This window comes from Desmodus rotundus, chromosome 10 (assembly GCF_022682495.2).
Source record: "Desmodus rotundus isolate HL8 chromosome 10, HLdesRot8A.1, whole genome shotgun sequence".
Classification (NCBI taxonomy): domain Eukaryota; kingdom Metazoa; phylum Chordata; class Mammalia; order Chiroptera; family Phyllostomidae; genus Desmodus; species Desmodus rotundus.
This window is the reverse complement of record NC_071396.1, coordinates 96,753,275-96,772,343: the sequence shown is the minus strand read 5'-3', so window position 1 is coordinate 96,772,343 and position 19,069 is coordinate 96,753,275. Positions and strand designations below refer to the sequence as shown.

The 19,069-nt window shown below is 43.2% G+C and overlaps 1 protein-coding gene across 3 annotated transcripts; it reads right to left on the bottom strand.

The window, feature by feature from the left end:
• Window positions 1–862: 862 nt before the first annotated feature.
• On the bottom strand, window positions 863–15,662 carry SKA1 (spindle and kinetochore associated complex subunit 1). 3 transcript variants are annotated; one of them, XM_045187867.3, is made up of 7 exons: window positions 15,528–15,655; window positions 14,841–14,939; window positions 11,722–11,846; window positions 9,978–10,075; window positions 6,575–6,715; window positions 2,500–2,672; window positions 863–1,479 (listed from the first exon to the last, which is right to left on the bottom strand). In XM_045187867.3, the coding sequence occupies exons 2-7, from the start codon at window positions 14,926–14,928 to the stop codon at window positions 1,331–1,333; spliced, it is 774 nt and encodes a 257-aa protein (XP_045043802.2). In that variant the 5' UTR covers window positions 14,929–14,939; window positions 15,528–15,655; the 3' UTR covers window positions 863–1,330. The 3 variants fall into 3 exon arrangements, with proteins under 3 accessions (XP_045043802.2, XP_024435898.2, XP_045043801.2); XM_024580130.4 differs by having other exon boundaries at window positions 866–1,479; window positions 15,541–15,662; XM_045187866.3 differs by having other exon boundaries at window positions 866–1,479; window positions 14,841–15,041; window positions 15,541–15,658.
• Between the last annotated feature and the right edge of the window lie 3,407 nt (window positions 15,663–19,069).

Below are 19,069 nucleotides of genomic sequence, written 5' to 3'. Positions count from 1 at the left end.
CCAGTTGGAAGCTATAACCCAGGGAGAAATAGTTTGGGACCAGGGTGGTAGATAAGGTGCTTGTGAGAAGGAATTACATCTCTCAAGGAAGAACCAAGAGACAGTAAATGGCAGACCTAGGTTGAGGACCCAGGTTTCGGGTGGTTAAGTTTTCTTTTTCATACGCTATGCTGCTGAATTATTTTTTAAAGTTCAAGAGAGTATTCCCAAGAAATAATTTTGATTTGTGAGTTGCAATTAGGGACTAGAGGAACAGTTTTTAGTAGGCAGCCGAGCACAGCTCACAAGGCCTGGTGAGACACTGCCCTCTGCTACAAGGATTGGCCTGCCCAGCAGAAGCACAGACAGATTGTGACAGTTACCTCGGTCACCTCGATGGGCCTCGCGGTGCCCAGACTAAACGTTATTTCTGGGCGTGTCTGTGAGGGTGTTTCCAGGTGAGACTGGTATTTGAATCGGCCGACTCAGTAAAGTGATTGCCCTCCCCAGTTTGCAGGGCATCACCCAATCCATCTAGGACCTGAACAGAACCAAAGGTGGAGGAAGGAAGGATTTGCCTTTTTTCCTGCCGCACTATTTGAGCTGCAACGTCTCATCTCACCTTCTCTGGCCTGCCTCCCCGGGTTCTCAGTCCTTCAGACGCAGGTTGAATTGCACCCCCGGTCCCCAATTTTCCTGGCAGTTCTGTTTCTCCGGAGAACACCAGCTAAAACATACGCAAGATAGGCACCCAAGTGCAGAAGGAAAACACAGCTGAATTTTACAATCCAACCACCCATTTTTCATGACCTGCTTACACGTGTTATTGTATCATTTTTTCATCTCAGTATACTTTTATTACAATTTCAAAACAACATAAGGGAAGGTGAGACAATCGCATGGACAGGCTGCCTCCAGATCTGAACTTGTGCCTGTGGGCTGAAATGCCCTTGCTGGAATTTAGACACTTAATGACCTTTAATGCCAGAGAAGCTGAGTATCCCTGACCTTATCTCCTAGACCTTTTTCTTCAATTATCACATCTGCACCCATCTTACTGGGGTCTGTAGCATTGTCACTAAACACAGAAAATAGACACAAACATTTCTTTTTTAGTTCCATTATATGCCTGGCACAGAGGCTCACAGGGTAGGTGGTTAAATATTTGCTGCAAGGAAGTTTGTTTTAGAATATACATGCTTTATTTTGAAAGAAGTTTTATTTTTACAAGAGACAAAAAAAGATATATATAAAAAATTACATATAAGGAAACTATAGGAATCGCCTCAATACCCTACTGCTGGCGGATTCAGAAGTTCACTCGGGCTTGTGAAAAAAGTTCACAAGTTGCTCAGGTTATGACGTATCGCGTGAGGCCTCCCCCCCGGACCTCTGATAGCCGCCGGCAGTGTCGCAAGATATTCAGTATCACATGAAACCGCTTGTCCACTTTCAAAGCTGTGAACTCCTTTATGTCAGCTTCCACTATGAAATAATGGCCTGCAAGTAAAGATATCAGTGCTAAGTTTTCCTGGTGATTTCAAATTTTTTATTGATTTCCGATCTGATCTCAGTACATCATTGCTGCTTTCATCTCCCGTGGCTGGGGTAGCGCGCATACTAGGAGTTGTAGAACTGTTCACGCTGCTATTTTCTTGTTCTCTTGTGCTTTCTTTGTTAGTATTATCTTCAACCCATGTTCCCATGTTTTTTTTACTTTTTTTTTTTATTGATAGTGCTAATTTCTAGAAGGACCACTTTCAAGATGAGTCTTTAATGCATTACATAGTGCCTATGGATGGCATTAATCATTTTTACCTTCGTTATCCAACCAAAGTGAGAAATGGTGTTCTTACTAGAATATCAACAATAATTTTTTCCTCCAGGGGAAGTTGCATGTTTACTGGAGCATTTCAGTAATGTGGCCCTGCTTATTATATCACTGGCTGTCTGCTGGTATCTTTTGACCAATTCACTTTTCAAGAGTTAACATGGGATAGTGAACAACAGAATGAAACCCTCAGCAGCTCTACCACTTAACTGGCTGACCTTGGGACGAGTAATGTAAGCTCTCTTTGCATAGTCTGGGGAATGGGGTTAGTGACAGGCCGTGCCTCCCAAGGACGTCAGGAGGACTACAGCTCTCTGTACGCCATCTGGGACAGAGTGAGTGCTACATAAGAGTGACCAACTGTTACCGTTACTGTTCTCATCCTGGAAACATCGGCTATAGTTCCATGATAACTCGCAGCCTCAGCGCCACAGACGTGGTGGGAGCTGTCCTGTGCGTCACTGGGTATTTTAGCAGCATCCTTGGTCTCTAGGGACTAGATGCCAACCCAACCCCAGCTGTAACAACCAAAAATGTCTCCAGAGATGGCCAAATGTTCCCTGGTGGGAAAATCGCCCCAGGTTGAGAACTGCTACTCTAAATTTAGAATTTTCTAGAATTAGTTTTGTTCCTTATGATTTATTTACACTCCAAACAGTTGACACACACACACATCTGCTATTATTTACCTTTGGTGTCCTTTGTTTCTTCATCAAGGAATCTGTGATAGAGATTTCTGGCCACAGAACTCATAGTGGACTTTTTTGGTTGATGTAGGATCTTATATTTACTAACTACTGCCTTGTTGATTTCTTTAATAACATCATTAATTTGACAATAGGTTAAGCGGGATTTCATGTACCTGTAAATAAGTATATGATTAGTGTTTTTGAAGACTCATTATACAAAACATTTTCAATGAAAAGCGTTTATGATGACTTCACACAGTAACAAAGCTATTAGTACTCCTTATACAAAATGTTAAATCGACTTTCAAATAAACCAGACATGTCTCAACAGCTAAAAACTTACATACAGACCGCAATATATTAGTGCTTACTTTCCCTAGTTATATCTGGCTGCACTAATCTCTGTTCCCCACCTACAGAATGAATGAACTGATTAAGCCAGACGTTTATTTGAACATTTTTATATGTTTGCAAGCAAGGGAACAAAAATTTAAATGTTAGCAAATTATATCATTTATGCCGCTCTAGTTTTCTGCAAAAACTTGTGCGTTCAGAGAGAGCAAGAACAAGGAGGAGGAGAGGAAGGCAGAGGATAACAGAAGGCCGCAGCAAAGATGACAGTGCTGGTGCAGACACAGACGGACCGGCGGTGCAGGGAGGGCTCTGAAGTGCAGCTGCAGAGAGCCGGCATGGAGCCACGCTCTTTTCCGGCCCCTCGCTGGACTTCCCTCCGAGAAAGCGCTGTCCCTTCACTCTACTACATGCCACTCTCTTCAACCCCTTCTTCTCCCCCAGGGTCTTAGCATATGAAAACAGGCCACCCTCCATGTTGAGTGGTTTGTCTGCGCCAAAAACAAATCTTAATGATCCGCCTCAACTTTCCCCTTCAACAAACTCTAAATTCAGTATGTTGAACTCTGTCCTTCACCTCTATTCAAAGGGGAAGTTTTCTAAACAAAACTTCCTTAAGGTAACATAACATAGAAATATGTTTAAAGAAAAATGTTCACATCACCCAAAAAACCATTCGTTCTCATTAGTCCCTTCTTTTCTAACTTCATTTTGCGGCTATTTTTTCTAACCACAATTTCCACAAACTGTTGATAGCACAGCTCTTCACAATGCAATTCCATTAAAGCTTCTGAACTCTAGCACCTTCATTTCCTCAACACCCTTCCTGTGCCAGTATTTTCCACTGTATTTCCACCCTCAGTATTTTTTTAAATAAATAAAGAAAAGCCCCATGTTTGGAATACAACCTTCCTTATCCTAATCTTTGAATTTCTCTTATTTACTAAGCAACAGCTTGGTTTAAAAATTAATACTCTCGTCCTGGCTGGGTGGCTCCGTTGGCTGGAGCATCGTCCCCAGCACCAAACGGTTGCGGTTCGATCCCCGGTCAGGTGCATGCAGGAGGCAACTGATCAGTCTCTCTCTCTAAAATCAATGAGTATATCCTCCAGTGAGGATTTTCAAAAAAAATAATGCTCTACCATGACTATTTAATTTCCTTCTTTTATCTCTTCATGAAAGCATTTTCTAAATAAAAACCCTTCTACACCAGAGTTCCTCACTAACATTGCTCTTCCCTGCAGTTCAGCCAATGAACAATAACAGAATAGCATGAAACAGAATTTTCATGCAAATAAAGCTGTCAATGAAGGAAAAGACTGACTGACCCCCTAAGAAAAGATTAAAGAGAAACGTCAGCCTCCTTACTAGTCCCAGAATTATCAAACAGCCAGGTACTTCTTCAAGTGGCTAATAAGCACGTGAAAATATGTTGAACACCATTTGTTGTTATGAAACTGAAAATTACAATGAGATACCACTACACACCTATTAGAACAGCTAAAGGAGAAAAGAACAACACAACGCCAGTGAGGATAGGAAACAATGAGAACTCTCATTCACTGCTTGTAGGAATGCAAGATGGCACAGTAACTTCGGAAGACAGCTTGGCAGCTCCTTACAAAGCTGAAGATACTCCTACCGCCGGACCTAGCAACCTCGCTCTTAGGTGTTGGCCGAAATGAGTTGCCGGTGATGCCCACACAAGACCTGCACATGGATGCTCACAGAAGCTTTGTTCGCAATTGCCCCAAACTGGAAGTGACCAGGGTGTCCTTCAGTAGGTGAATGGGTGAACAAACTGTGGTCCAACCAGACAATGGAGCACTAGTAAGCAATAAAAAGAAAGGAACTCCCAACCCACAAACAGACACGGGGCCAAATGCGCGGTGACAGAGACGTGACCTTGGGTAGCGAGCACACAGTGCAGTATGCAGGTGATGCATCGTGGAACTGCACGCTTGAAACCCACATGATCTTATTAACCGACGTCACCCCACAAATCTAATTGTTAAAAATGCTGAAGGTCGGGGAGGAGGTTTTCAGCATAGTAAAATGACTTTATGTCCTTAAGTAAAATGTGCTCTCAAACTGTGTTTCTACCCATGGAAATTGAAAAATTAGTCCATTTATTTTTTTCTTAGTTGTAATGGGAGATTCAATTAAAATAAAAGTTTTAAAAAAAAGACATGGCGGGGGAATCTTAGATTCATATTACCAAGTAAGCGAAAAAGAAGCCAATCTGAAAGGCTACACAGTGTATGATTCCACCTACATGACACCTGGAGAACACAGAGCTACGGAGACAGGAAAAAGATCGGTGGTTGCCTGGAGCTCCGGGGAAGAGATGCCCAGGAGAAGCACGGGGCACTGGTGGGCCAGTGAAGCTGCTCCGACACGGGAACGGTGGACCATGTCACTGCGCATCTGTCAAGACCCCCAGAACGCACGGCAGCCAGAGTGGACTCCACTGTAAACCGTGTTCTTTAGTCAACGACGTGCCTGTGTCCGTTTATCGATGCGAACAAATGCACCACACCGACGCACGATGTTGGTGACAGGGGAAACTGTTTTGGGTCTGAGAACACTGTGCTACCTGCTGAACTTTTCTGCAAACCTAAAACCGTTCTAACAAAGTTTATTAATTAAAAAACAAACAACAAAAACTGGTATAGACAACTCTCAGGACAGTAAAATAATCACGCCCCTTGTCCCGGGGATTTTCCTCCTAGGGCTCCCTCTCAGGAAAAGGAGGAATTACAAAACAGACTTGCCTGAAAGAAATCTCACCGTGCCATTTTTTTCTAAGAATGAAATCAGCCCGAATATTTAATAAGGGAATGCTTAAATAACTTACAGGGTAGGCATGTGAGAAAATATACAACTATTAAAATCCAAGTTTACAATAATAGTTGATGATAGGAAAATGCTCATGATAAAAAAATAAAATTGTATTTATAGTAGAATTACACTGTTATAATAATCAGCAACAGACAATTATATATGTGAAATTAAATAAAATCTAGAAGGAAGTACTCTACCTTATCTGCGAGGCAGAATTACAGATGCGCTATTTCCTGACAACATTTTCTAACAATATGTATTATAGAGAAGTAACTAAAAAACTGTAACGTAAAGCCAAGAGGTGAAGCAAAGCCCTGGCATTAGGAGAGTTTACAAACATGGATTTCCATACCTGATCCCCTACCACTGTCACCTGCTAAGAGCAAAGGAGACCCACCTCCGGGGGGGTGTTTTATGTCATTTCACCGTGTTCTCCTCAGGGACCCAGGCCCAGAATAGAGCACAGCCTCCAAAAGGTGTGTGGCAACAAGTGTGTGGCACGTTTATGCCACACGCTTCCACAACCTCCTCCATTCTATTCTCAAATCTATACAACACACTTTCTTTACAATTACAGCACTGGGGCTACTCTGAAATGTAACTGGAGAATTCTATCACAAAATGGTCCTGGGGAGGACACAGCAATAGACTGACCCAGCTCTGTACCTCTCCATGAAAAGAGGCTTCACTACTGAATAAAAAACATGACTTTGGGCATCTTCGACCAAAGCTATCCTTGTTTTCACAGTACAGTGTAAAACTATTTTAGGAAAGCTTGACATCCGAACACAGCATATTATGAACATAATCAAGCTTTGTGACTTAAACAATCATGCACGTCACTCATGAAGGAGTTGAACATCAAAAGTTAAGTACTTACGCAGGAATGCCATTAAACTCCTCGGAAGTTATAAACGGCATTTCTTTAATGTTTCTTTGCTCTTTAGGGGGCTTCTTCTTTGTGGCTCCAGGTTCCTCGCCTTTGACGGGTTCTTCAGGGTCAAGATCTGACACAGGAGCACTACAGAACAGAGACGCACAGACATACAGGCAACTGTCAGAACCTTGTGGCACACCATGATATCAGTCAAAATAATATCAAACACGTGATTTGTCTCATTACAATAATTTCAGGGCCAACATTTTTTTCTATCTCTACCCCTACTGTTCAGGAAGATCTGAATAGTGAGAACACTGAAACACCAGGTCCCCAAAACTTCAGGAATGTGATTGTATTTGCACACCCCAAAATGTTTTGTGGCACATATGCTAAACATCTTCATCAGTTATCCCACGGGCCCCTCAAAGTCACTACGGGTGAAGTCAGGCATCTTATACTTCTGTTTTTCTCATTTATCCCGTTGGTTGCTGGCCTCAGTCTCCCCCTGCTGCAGAGTCATTTGCGTTGCCAGCAAGGAGCACGGGTCACCCTTGCTTCAGTCCTGCCCGACGTGTGGAGTCCATGAGAAAGCTAATTTAGCTCCTACCCCACTAGCAAAGAGGTCCAGAAACAGCCTGTGGCTTCTGGGTTAACGTCCAGGGAAGGAATGGACCCTGTTGCCAGTAGCAAGGCAAGCCATGCTGGCTTTCCTGTCCCACAAGAGAAATGGGACACAGGAAGGGCAGACCCAACCCAGGAGCCAGTGAGCTGCAGGGAGGCAAGACCCCAAGAGGAGAGCTGAGCACCAGGCACTGAGGGCAAGCAGGCCTGACTAAGGAGGCAGCCATGTCGGGGGCTGTCAGGATGAAGACGCCTAGTGCTACGGTACCATCACCCTTGCATGAACCCCGACGTGAGACTCCATGGTGAGCCTGACCGGAACTTGCTTGTCTGGACCACAGGCTAAGGACACTCCTGATTTCTCCCTCACGCCCTCCTGTGTGTATCAGCTGAAAAAAATCACTTCAACCTACAGTAAGGTTCTGCTTTGACCTTGCCCTGAAAACTAGAACCAAGCCACCATGAGTTTAGAAGAAAATTCCTCTTCCCCAGGCCACATGTCCACTGTCCAGCCCGCACTATCTATCACCTTGGCAGATACCGTATAATGACCTCAGTTTCTAGCACTCATTCATGACCGTGCCCACTAATTTTCTCTTCTTGCAGGGAAACTCCAAGGTACCTGGGGACTCTGTCGAGCTGACTGCTGGAGGCCTTCACCTATCAGCAGTAATATGGCTCTTCTCCTGCACAGCGGGGTTCGTGCCTTCCTCTCAGTTTTTAAAATTTAAGCAGTATTTCACTTATGGAAATATATGCAAAAGTGTGATTATCATAAATGCCAGATGATTACTTCCGACAGAAGGAAGGTCTGCAACAGAAGTATTTCAAGTACTGGCAGTGTCTTATTTCTTAATCTGACCGGTGGATACACTGATGTTTATCATTATTTGATTTGCACAAATACTCTGGTTTCTCTTCAGAATGCACAAATCTTTCGCCTTTCACAAATAATACTTTAATCCCTTTCTGTATACATGATATACAGGGTCCAGCAGCAGTAACGCCTGCTTGAGTGTGGTTGGTAGGGTAATAATGTGGGCATAGTAATTTATAGTGTTAATTTTAACATTTCAACTAAAATGTCATATGGTATGCTTGAGTGTGATATTGTTATGTTTCAGAATTACATGCTTATGATTTTGTAGTAAAAGATTTTGTAATAAAAAAGGGGCATTACTTGCGCTGGACCCTGTATTTTAAAAATTAAAAAAAATTCAGTCAGTCATGGAATGTTTTTATGTACTTGGAGCCCCCTTTTAGAAACATAATTTTGGTGGCAAAGGACTGAGAGATGAGAATAGAGAAATACCAGAAAGACAAATCACAGGAACTCCCAAATCGTAAAGACAAAAGAAGACAGAAGATCTCATTCAGAGCCAGGCGATGAGAACAGAAGGGAGGGAAGGCACAGACAAAACCCTGCAGAGGCAGAACGGACAGCTGAGGGCCATGAGAGTGACTCGCACTGAAGACGCCAACTTCCTGGCTGGGAGACAGGAGGGTCACAGCAACAGGCACGGATGTAACAGGGTAACAGGGAACCGGTGAATTTTGCCTCAGACACACCAAGTTGGAGAGAACAGCACATTCGTCAGGTTGCCAGCAAACGGCAGAACTAGAGGTCATGTCAAGGCTGAAGCCGGACGTCTGAGAGCATCAACAGCGGCGCTGGGTAAGAGTGAGTACAACAGAGCTTTAGGAGATACTTGTAACTTAACGGGAGGTCTGAGGCACAGGAGGCAGCCAAGTCAGAGATGTGACGTGACAACTAAGACACACAGCAGTGGTGCAGGTAACAGAATTTCAAAAGGACAACAAAATAAAACCTGAAAAGCAGAATGAGGGCTGAAGAGCGATTTCTGGTCCTCGTAACCTTTGACAATCAGCTTGGTAAGTGTGGTAGTGATGACAGCCCCAGGCCAGGTTTCAGCTGCTCTGGGGGGAGGTTCGAACTGTGCTGGCTGAACAGACGGTAGGACAGTCATTTGAGGGGGAAGCAGAGATGAGGTTTTGTTGTTGTTGTTCCTTCGGCTGTTTTTATTTATTTTTAAAGGATACTTTTTAAAAAAAGATTTTATTTATTTTCAGAGAAATGGGGAAGGTGGGAGAAAGAGAGGGAGAGAAATGTCAATTGGTTGCCCCTCACATGCCCCCAACTGGGGGGACCTGGCCCGCAACCCAGGCATGTGCCCTGACCAGGAATCAAACCAGGGACCTTCGGGTTTGCAGGCCCGCACTCAATGCACTGAGCCACGCCAGACAAGGGCGCTTTGGCTGTTTTTAAGATGGGAAGCTCATTCAGGTTATTTTTACCCTAGCACCATGGTTCTCAAGGCCAGGGGAGCTTTGTTCCCCCAGAGGACACGGCAATGTTTGGAGACATTTTCACTGGGTGGGGGTGGGTGTGCAGGGGATTCGGGGTGCTACTGATGTCTAGTTGGTAGAGTGAGAGATGTAACTAAACACCCTATTATCACAACAGAGAATTATCTGGCCCAAAATGACAAACTCTGCTGTAAGGGAAGGAGATGAGAAAAAGCAGAGAAAGAAACTCACCCTTGGGAAAGGGGGGCGACACTTTTCTCAGAGAGAGCAGGATAAGAAAACTGAAAAAGGCAGGGGAAATATTATTTCCAGTGTAAAAAAACAAACAAACAAACAAAAAGCCCAGACAATCACTAACAAAATTGCAAGTACATGAAAAAGCAAAAAGATTTCAGGTGTTTGTTTCAATAGTTTTATAAATCCAGATGGCAAGAATAATTATAAATACACTTACAAGTTCTGGGTTACTGTTACTTGAGGCAAGTGGGGAGGAATGTTCTCTTTGAGATGTTCCACGTCTTTATAATCTTCTTCAAGAGATGCACAGAGTTCCTAAAATTGAAGAAATGCTCACAAATAAGCGTCCGTCCTGCCAGTGTGTGTACTGAGATGTTATAAACAGCATGGAAGGCCATGACACACAAGAGAAACGTCAGTCAGTTGTCTCTTGCATGCACCCCGACCGGGGACTGAACCCGCAACCCAGGCATGTGCCCTGACCGGGAGTCAGACCAGTGACCTTTGGCTTTGCGGGACAATGCCCAACCGGGAGTCAGACCAGTGACCTTTGGCTTTGCGAGACAATGCCCAACCAACGGAGTCGTACCAGGGAGGGCTCTACAGATTTTTTTAAAGAACAATTGTTATAGTCACATCACAAGAGGCAGGTTGACGTTTCTAAACTACTTTAACCTTGAGAAGTAACTAGAAAAACACGAAAGATGTACGCCTGCCATTCTGGTAAGTTGCTTTTGTTGATTCGGTAAAGGTTCCCCAGTGTTATCTGGGCAATGGCACCAGGGTATGGACACGTGCCTGGAACGCAAGGACGAGAGGCCACTTGGAGTGACTTCCACTGGTGACATGCTCATACCCCCGCTTAACGAAAGTTTCTGTGATTGTAACGGCTTGTCCTGGTTTTCCGTTGTTTTTGTGTAACTGGCACCAGAACTTGAGGCAACGAACTCACGCAAATTTAACAGGAAAAATACTCAGCGACTTTGGGTTCCTGCCTTCTGATTCTCAATCATATTGTTAGCAAAATGTCCAAGTAGCCCTCAGTTCTGAGTTGAACGTTCTCTGGGCCCGCACCTAACCCTGGGCACTTTGGGGCAGGTTAGAATTGAAAGCAATATGGGTTTCTGTTTTAAATTTACAGGGCATCTTTGTTTTAAAGAGCTAAATGATGTTCATAGATACTAATTTTATCTCAACTAGTAGTATGATGGGCATAATCACGTCCACTCCTATAGCCGAAAAATCTTTATAGACCTTAAGGATTACAAGGCTGAAAGGGACTGTAGAGGCACTTCGTTCAATCCCACTGAATGTGTCAATGACTCTAAGAGCATGAGGTAATTATGGTCCAGAATGAGTATTTTTCCATCAGGAAGTACACAAGCACCTTATTGGCTGAAGTCAGTCAGGAGGCTCATTGAGGACAAAATGTGCATGTGGATATGGCTCCAGGACCCCTTTATTTGAGAATCCTCATATGACATGTTATAGGAATTTAGAGAAGCACAATAGAGGGTCTTAAGCAATAGTTCAGCATGACCCATTATTTTCTAAATGAGGACCCAGAGATCCCAAGAGGTAAACAGCTTCCTCAGGAGAGCAGAGGGTGCCAAGGGCAGCCAGGGTAAGCATCTACATCTCATCCCAGGGCAGATACTCCTTCCACACCAGCCTACCAGGATGTCACATGTTTAAATTAAACCTACCAAGGGTCATCTAGGAAATCTCCCTTTTTAGTCAAGTTCAATTCCACTGGCTACTAGCATGCAAAAAGGAATACCTGTGGAGTTCTGGAGTCCTTTATACTGGGAAAATAAAATGCAAATAACACACTCTACAATTAATAATAATTTATAAAGCTAAGAACATTATAAACTTATAGAACCCTTAAGAATTCCTGGTGATTAGGAAATTTGTATATGTTGCCTTTTTATTTTGTTGCTTCGCTCAGAAAACATTACCTTAAGTGTATTAGTAGTTTGTTCTTGATACTGAACTTCCAATTCCAATTTATTCAGAAGTTCATTTACTACCATGATCTCATCTCCGATTTTATTTAAGACAGTCTTCAAGGTGGGTTCTTGACCTGTTAAGAAACAAAGATAAAAAGGAAAATGAAGTGTATAGAAAACCAATAACGTACATGTACCCAACCAAACGTTCAGAGCAGAGCTTTACCTTAGAGAGACATTTGGAGGTAGAGACAGAGCTATAGTTTCAGGCCCTAGGGCCTGTCTGCAAGGGTAATCTGAAGACCTCATTTCTAAGTGTTACTGTGGGAGGACAGGAGAGGCAAGTACAAAGTGTCTCCTGAGTCTGTTTCTGGCAAACTCCTCCGCTATTTAAAAAAAAAATAAACCCTTTAAATTCTAGATAAAATAAACACCCTCTACATACACAACCAAGCTTTGGTGGGAACAAGGTGAATGCCCACGGTCTCCAACCAGCAGGGAGAACCACAGCCCAGGCAGTGTATGTGACATGTGGCAGCAGCCTGAATCGGGGGGTTGCAGAGGGAAGCCAGAGAGTTTGACAGTCTCAGCTAATGTATTTGGGGTTTTTTTTTAAAGACTTTATTTATTTATTTTAGGGAGAGGGAGGGAGGGAGAAAGAGAGGAAGAAAAACATCAATTGGCTGCCTCTTGCACACCCCCAACTGGGGAATCTGGCCTGCAACCTAGGCATGTGCCTTGACAGGGAATTGAACCGGCAACCTTTTGGTTTGCGGATAAAACCCACCCCACTGAGCTACACCAGTCACAGCAAATAATATATTTAGTTTTAACGGGGATCAAGCCCACGTTTTGGAACTTCAAAGCACAGGGTGTTGGAAATGAGAATCCCAGATGAAGCCAGGACCCCTCTTTGTGGGGTACATCTTTAGGGAAAGTGTAAAGCTAAAAAGTTCTAATCACTGGCCAGGGAGATACAAGCTTATGTCCCAGCCTGGCCCTCAGGTGTGTGTGGAAGATTAGGGAGAGTTCTGCTTCAGAATTCGTAGTAGAGGTTTGGGATTCATATTTACACTGTCCACATGATTAATGACCCCTAAGTGAAGAAAGTAACATGGAAAGTCACATGCCGGTGGTAGCCCTGGGGTGCTAGACATGTGTGTGTTCACTTCCTCCCAACCCCACCTCTCTAGCTTCATAGATTTGAGGGTGGGAAAACTCAAGTTTTCTCCTCTCTAGAAATAAAAGAAGTAAAAAAAAATTTTTTTTTAAGGGCAGATTTAAAGCACAAAAGAAAAACTAGTCTCATAATCAAATCTTTCCATCTTTACTTCTAGCGACCAAACACATATGCATACATAAGAGCAGAATTTTTGTATCTATAAATTATGGAGACGGTAGAATGAAATGGCTAGAAGCTTCAGGCCTAAATTCAGAAACATTAGTACCTACTTCGGGATTCCTGCAAAGGTAAGTGAGAAGGTACCTATAACGCGGGCTTAGCACTGTGTCTGGAACCTGGTGAAGCACTCAGTAAAAGCTAACTACTGCTCCTCATCATCCTGAGAAGCAATGTTATTCTACCTAATAGAGCGGTGCTAATTGCATTTGACACTAGGTTCATAGCAACGAAACCAAACTAGGAAGTAAATGACAGTACTGATGTCTTTACTACGATTAATGTCAGGGGGTTAAATAACTAGTTGGATACATTCGTATTTTAAATAACTTTTAGTCACTTAAATTTTAGGGCCTTGTTTACTGATTTGTAGTAATGTTAACAGCTGAGCAAATTCACTACTTTGGATGGTAGTGACCTAATAAATTACAGCAGCCAAAGTGGCAAACAAATCACTGGGTTTCATTACATAGGCTTTAGAACCAAGCAAATTATTCTGCCCACATACAACTGACAGTCAGCCAGTGTGCTGGGCAATCTCCTAGGTTAGACTGCTTTGGCCACTCCCCATGCTTTGGTGGGGTCAGCTGAATGTAAGGTTTGATAGTTTTTTAGGCCTCCAAATTATATCTTTTTACCCAATAGTAATCATGCCCTCTGAAAAAGAATGTTGTTTAGAATTAGTCTAAACAAGACTATTAAAAATCTAAATATCCTTTTAAGATTTCTCAATACAAGTGGCACAGAAGTAGAAAGAGAACTAGACTGGGAATCGGGACACAGAAACTATAGCCCCAAATATTATTCATGAGCTGGGGGACCTGGCAAGTCACCTGACTTTCTGAGTCCCCACTGCCTCCTGTGTGAGATGCGGGAGCTGGAGATGAACCCACAGCACCTTCACCTTCACTTTCTATAGAGTATGTTAACCCCAAATGGTAAAATAGATGAGGCTCCTTTATTAGAGGTTCTCAACAAGAGATGGAAAATACCGAAGTGCCTAGGAGGACATGTATAATTTGAAAGGGCGTTCCAACATTATAATTTCATATTTTAATTTTAAAAAAATTATCAATTCATAATACAAGCTACAGTCAAGTTAAACACAGTCTTCTCAGCAGATAGAATCCTGGCTATTAATAAATTTTCAGCTTGGGAGCACATCATTTTTGTAAACACCATTTTCCCAGACTTGACAAGGATCACTTACTTCTTTGCACCTTCGGAGCATCATCCCCTTTCAGCCCACCAAAATATTTAGGGAGATGGTTACAACCTACAAGTTTCTGGCTGTTTAAAAAAACTGATTTCATTTTCAATTGGTTGTTTCCTAGTGATATATAGTGATAAGTGTCCTCCAATGCATGCTATCAGATGGGTTACAGGCTATTTACTTCTTCTGCCCTGGGTGTTTTCCACTTCTGTTTTTATCCCATCCCTTACCTTTAAGTATTTCCATTTAGCTCTAGAATCAGAAATGGCACATAACCTTCGAACCCTACTATTGTGTCTTGCATATCTCAGAAAAACATAATAAATCTAATTACTATGAGTATCCTCTGCAATATTCAAAATATTGATGCCAGAGTGCTTTTAAGTCACCATTTGAAACCTAAAATTACCTTTGCAAGATACATTCACTTAACCAGACATAAGATATCATTTAAAGTGGAACAATAATCAAAATGCATTTTGTTTGTACAAAGTCAGTGGAATCTATTCTACTTACCACAGTTCCTTAGTGACAGACATGTTTTAATATTGCTAATCTTTTCATTAATATAAGAGCATATTTGTTCCAGATCTGAAGAGGCCATCCTTTAAGGCTCTGAAGAAAAAAAATATATAAACACAATTTCCAAAAACAAAAACCAAACTTCTGTTCACTTTCAAAATCCAAGAGTGGTTAATATCTAGTAGATCACATACCCTTGAAAAGAAAAATACAGAAAGTCAAGAGCAATTTCTTTCAAATCTACAAAATTCGGTTTCTAACCAAAATCCAATATTGACATGTCTATTGGAGACTTTTGTAGTCAATGCATCCCAAACCATGATACAGAGAATAAGCCTGCATCATCTCTTTAAGGACGTGGCGGGGGGAGAGCAAATACACTATGAATAAAAACAACTTTGGCATTTTCTTTAAAAATGCAAAATACATCCGAATTTTAAGGGAAAAAAGACAGCAAGTGCAAAGAAACGAGTGCAGGGAAGCATTTCCCCCACGCTGAAGAGGGGCTGTTTGGGGGCGGTAAGGAGGCGGAGGAAAGCAATCGGTTCCTGCACAGTCCGAGGGAGAGTAAGTGAGAACGTCTCCTTCGCCCACGCCGTCTAACCCAGAGAGCGGAGGACTGAGCAGCATCGCGCCCCCGCCCCCGCCTGGCGCGACCCCGCTCAAAGCACTGCTTTTTGCCTGCTTCGGATACCAGGATCCCCAACTTCGCGCTGGTCTGGGAGTCGAGGATCCATTCCAGGCCCAGGGGGCCGAGCCACTCACTCTTGGGTCTCAGCCGGAAGCCATGGGTCGCGCGAGAAATTCAAATTGTCCGCGGGGACCTGGCGCTGCGCAGGCGCGTATCGGCGCTCGGGACCGCCCGCTCAGCGCCGCCCAGCGTTTCTGTTCCAGAGCGGGCCGCTGCTGGGCTTCGGGCCTCTGCTGGGCTTTGGGCCCCAGCCAGGTTGAGGCGGCGGAAAAGGCGGAACTTGGTAAGGCGGGAGCCTTAATATTTTTTTAAAACACCCCAGGTGATTCCAAAAAGCAGCCACATCTGTGAGCGAAAAGACCTTTCTTGATGGAGTTGACAGCCTCTGTAATGGCAAATGCAAATTTACAATAAGAAAACGTTTAGCTGTGGCCCGTGTGGCTCAGTTGGTTGGGCGCAGTCCCGATCGAAAGGTCGCGGGTGCATTCCTGTGTGTTGGTTCCATTCTCAGGCACTCCCCCACGGCAAACTCTGGTACACAGCAGCCCTGCTTTGGCTCACGTCTTTCCCATAACGTTGTTAGAGCGCCAAAGCAGCCCCACCTGGGCTACTCCTGTTGCTGCTTCTACCTAAGCCCTTCCTTGCTTCACTGTACCCAGCTTTAATAAATGTTCTCTCTCTCCCTATCCCCTCTCTCTAAATATATATAAAAGAGAGATTGTCAGAGTGGATTTTTAAAAAATGATACCCCAACTATATATTGCCTACAAGAAAACCACTTTAATTATAAAGAATCCAATAGATTAAAGGAATGGAGAAAGGTATACAATGATAATACTAATCAAAAGAAAGCTGAACTAGCTTATTTATTTTGGACAAAGGAACAAGGAAAATTATCAGGCATAAACAGAGACACTACATAATAATAGAGGGGCCATTTTCCAAGAAGACATGCATTCCTGAGCACGTATGCAACAATAATGTCATCCCAATAAACTCAAAAAATATGTGAGGCAAAAACTGATAGAAATAAAAGAAAAATAGACAAATCCAATGTTATAGTTTGAGAATGCAACCAATCGAAAATGTACCTAGAACACTGTATGTTTGTTGTCTTCGAACTTGATAAAACAGATTTTTACTTTATTGAAATGCTAGTCGGAAGGCTCCCTGGCCACCTGGCCACTAGATGGCAGGGCAGCACCATTCTTCTCGAGAGTTACCAGCAAAACAAATCGCAGACTGGGGGTTTGCGGCCACAGGTAGGAAGTCTACCTGCTCTAAAAGTTTAGGAAGTAAAATTTCACTATCTTCTTTTTGAGCACTCTTTTTCTTTATTGTTAATGAAGAACATTTTAAATTGAAAATGTGAACAACACGGGAGAGTATAAAGAATAAAAGGGAAACTCTCCTTATTCCACCTGTCAGAAATAAACACAGGGTCCAGGTCTTGCTTCTGAGGATGAAAATAGCTGAGCGTGGACATGACCAGCATTCTCTGTAAACACCCTCTCCTCAGGGTTTCCTCCTCTCTCACTGAGTTTCACCGAAACCTAACCTTAATCCCTATTCCAGTCCTAACACCAACCCCCAACGCCCCTCCTTTAAAATGTATAATTGCTATTTTTTTGGAACAGCACTGTGGGTGAAGTGATAAGTTCACCATTCGCAGTGCTCACCATGAATGCCAAATCTGTGACAAATGCAGCAGCAGGCACCTATCTAGGTAAAATTGGTAAGCTCTGTCATTTTAAAATATAGGTAATGACCTGACTGGTGTGGCTCAGTGGATTGAGTGCTGGCCTGCAAACCGAAAAAGTCACCAGTTCGATTCCCAGTCAGGCCACATGCCTGGGTTGTGGGCCTGGTCCCCAGTTGGCAACCGATTGTTTCTCTCTCACACTGATGTTCCTCTCCTCTTCCTCCCTTCCCTCTCTGAAAACTAATTAAAATATAGGTAAAACACTGACACCTGAAAAGACATCATAGGGTAGTTAGAATGTGGTTAAAGAAACAAAACATGTCACCTTTGGTGGTCAGACATAGAAGGTTTACTTATTTTGGGTTACATTGTAAATTTATATATTTTTTTCAATTAAAATACAGTAACACTGACTTTGTACAGGTTTAACAAATGTATTGATTGCGTAAATACCATTACAGGTCAGGAACCAGAAGAGCTCCATTACCTCAAAACAGCTCCTTTACTCCTTTATCATCACTCACTCATGGCTAGTGATGTTGGGTATCTTTTTGTGAGCATTGTGACTGTTGCCCTTCCAGCTGTTGCCCTGGCGATGAATCCCAGAGGGGGGTGGGTCTGCATACATTCTATGTCCACGTGGGCCCTTTAGGTGGAGTCTTCTGGAAATCTGGCAGTTTCTTCCACCACCCCAACCCCTACTGGTTTTTATAGTCAGAAGTTATGGGGCTTTATCTTCCTGGAGCTGGAACCCTGGGCTGTGTGGTCTGGTGTGGGGCTGGGATTCCTCACTCCCAAGGTGTCCCTCCCGATTTTTATCCACCACATGAGAATGTGGGGCCGCCCATTCCATTACCACCCCCTCTCTGAGCCACACTGCATCTCTGCCCCTCCTACCCATCTGGGTGAAGGTGGCTTCTTTAAATCCTTGGCTGGTGGCCTTCCATACAGCTCGGTTTTCTGATGGTTCTGGGTGTGACTTGTCTTTGAGGTAGTTGTAATTCATTCTGTGGTTGCATGAGGAAGCAAAGCGTGTTTAATGACACCTCCCTCCCGACCGAAAGTCGATGGTTTTGTATGTAGTACACGAGATAGATTCCTGTGTTGGATGTGTGTATTTCAAACACAGGTTGGACAAAAGTAGCTTTACAGTTGTTCATATGGAAAGAGAAATGTGGGTTATGATTATTACAATGGCTTTATCAACTCAGAAGAAGGTCGCAATGCAACGGTAGACCCACTTTTGCCCATCCCTCCACCCCATATATTCCCCAGGCCTTTGGCTCATCCTTTCATTTTCTGAAGTGTCAGTCGGTCATAGGGCAAAAGTTTTGAATTTTGATAAAGTCTAATTTATCTATTTTTACCTTTGATGTATCATACTTCTGTGTGATGTCTAAAACTCTTCACTTACCTCCAAGTCATTAAGATTTTCTCCTGTGTTTCCTTATACAAGTTTTATAATGTCCATGAATGCAAAGAATTCAAAGGACTCTGCTGTTTCCACCTAACTGATATTATAGAAATAAGATATTTTAAAACTAACAGTGGGGGAATGATAAGGGACTCAAGAGTTGGAAAATTTTAGTAAATAGTTAAGAAGCCCAGTAGGTAATGCATATGTTAAAGCTATTGTTTCAGGAACTGCTGGTAGCCCCCACTCCTGGGAGAGAGCTGACCTCCTGGGGCACAGCTGGAGACATCCGAGCCTTTGTGTTCCAGGGAGAGACGGGACGGCTGCTGCCGCTGCCTGCCCAGGACAGCTAACTGCCCAGGGCAAGAATGCCGCAGGTTTTTTTAAATCTAATTTTCCCTGAATTTCAAAACCCC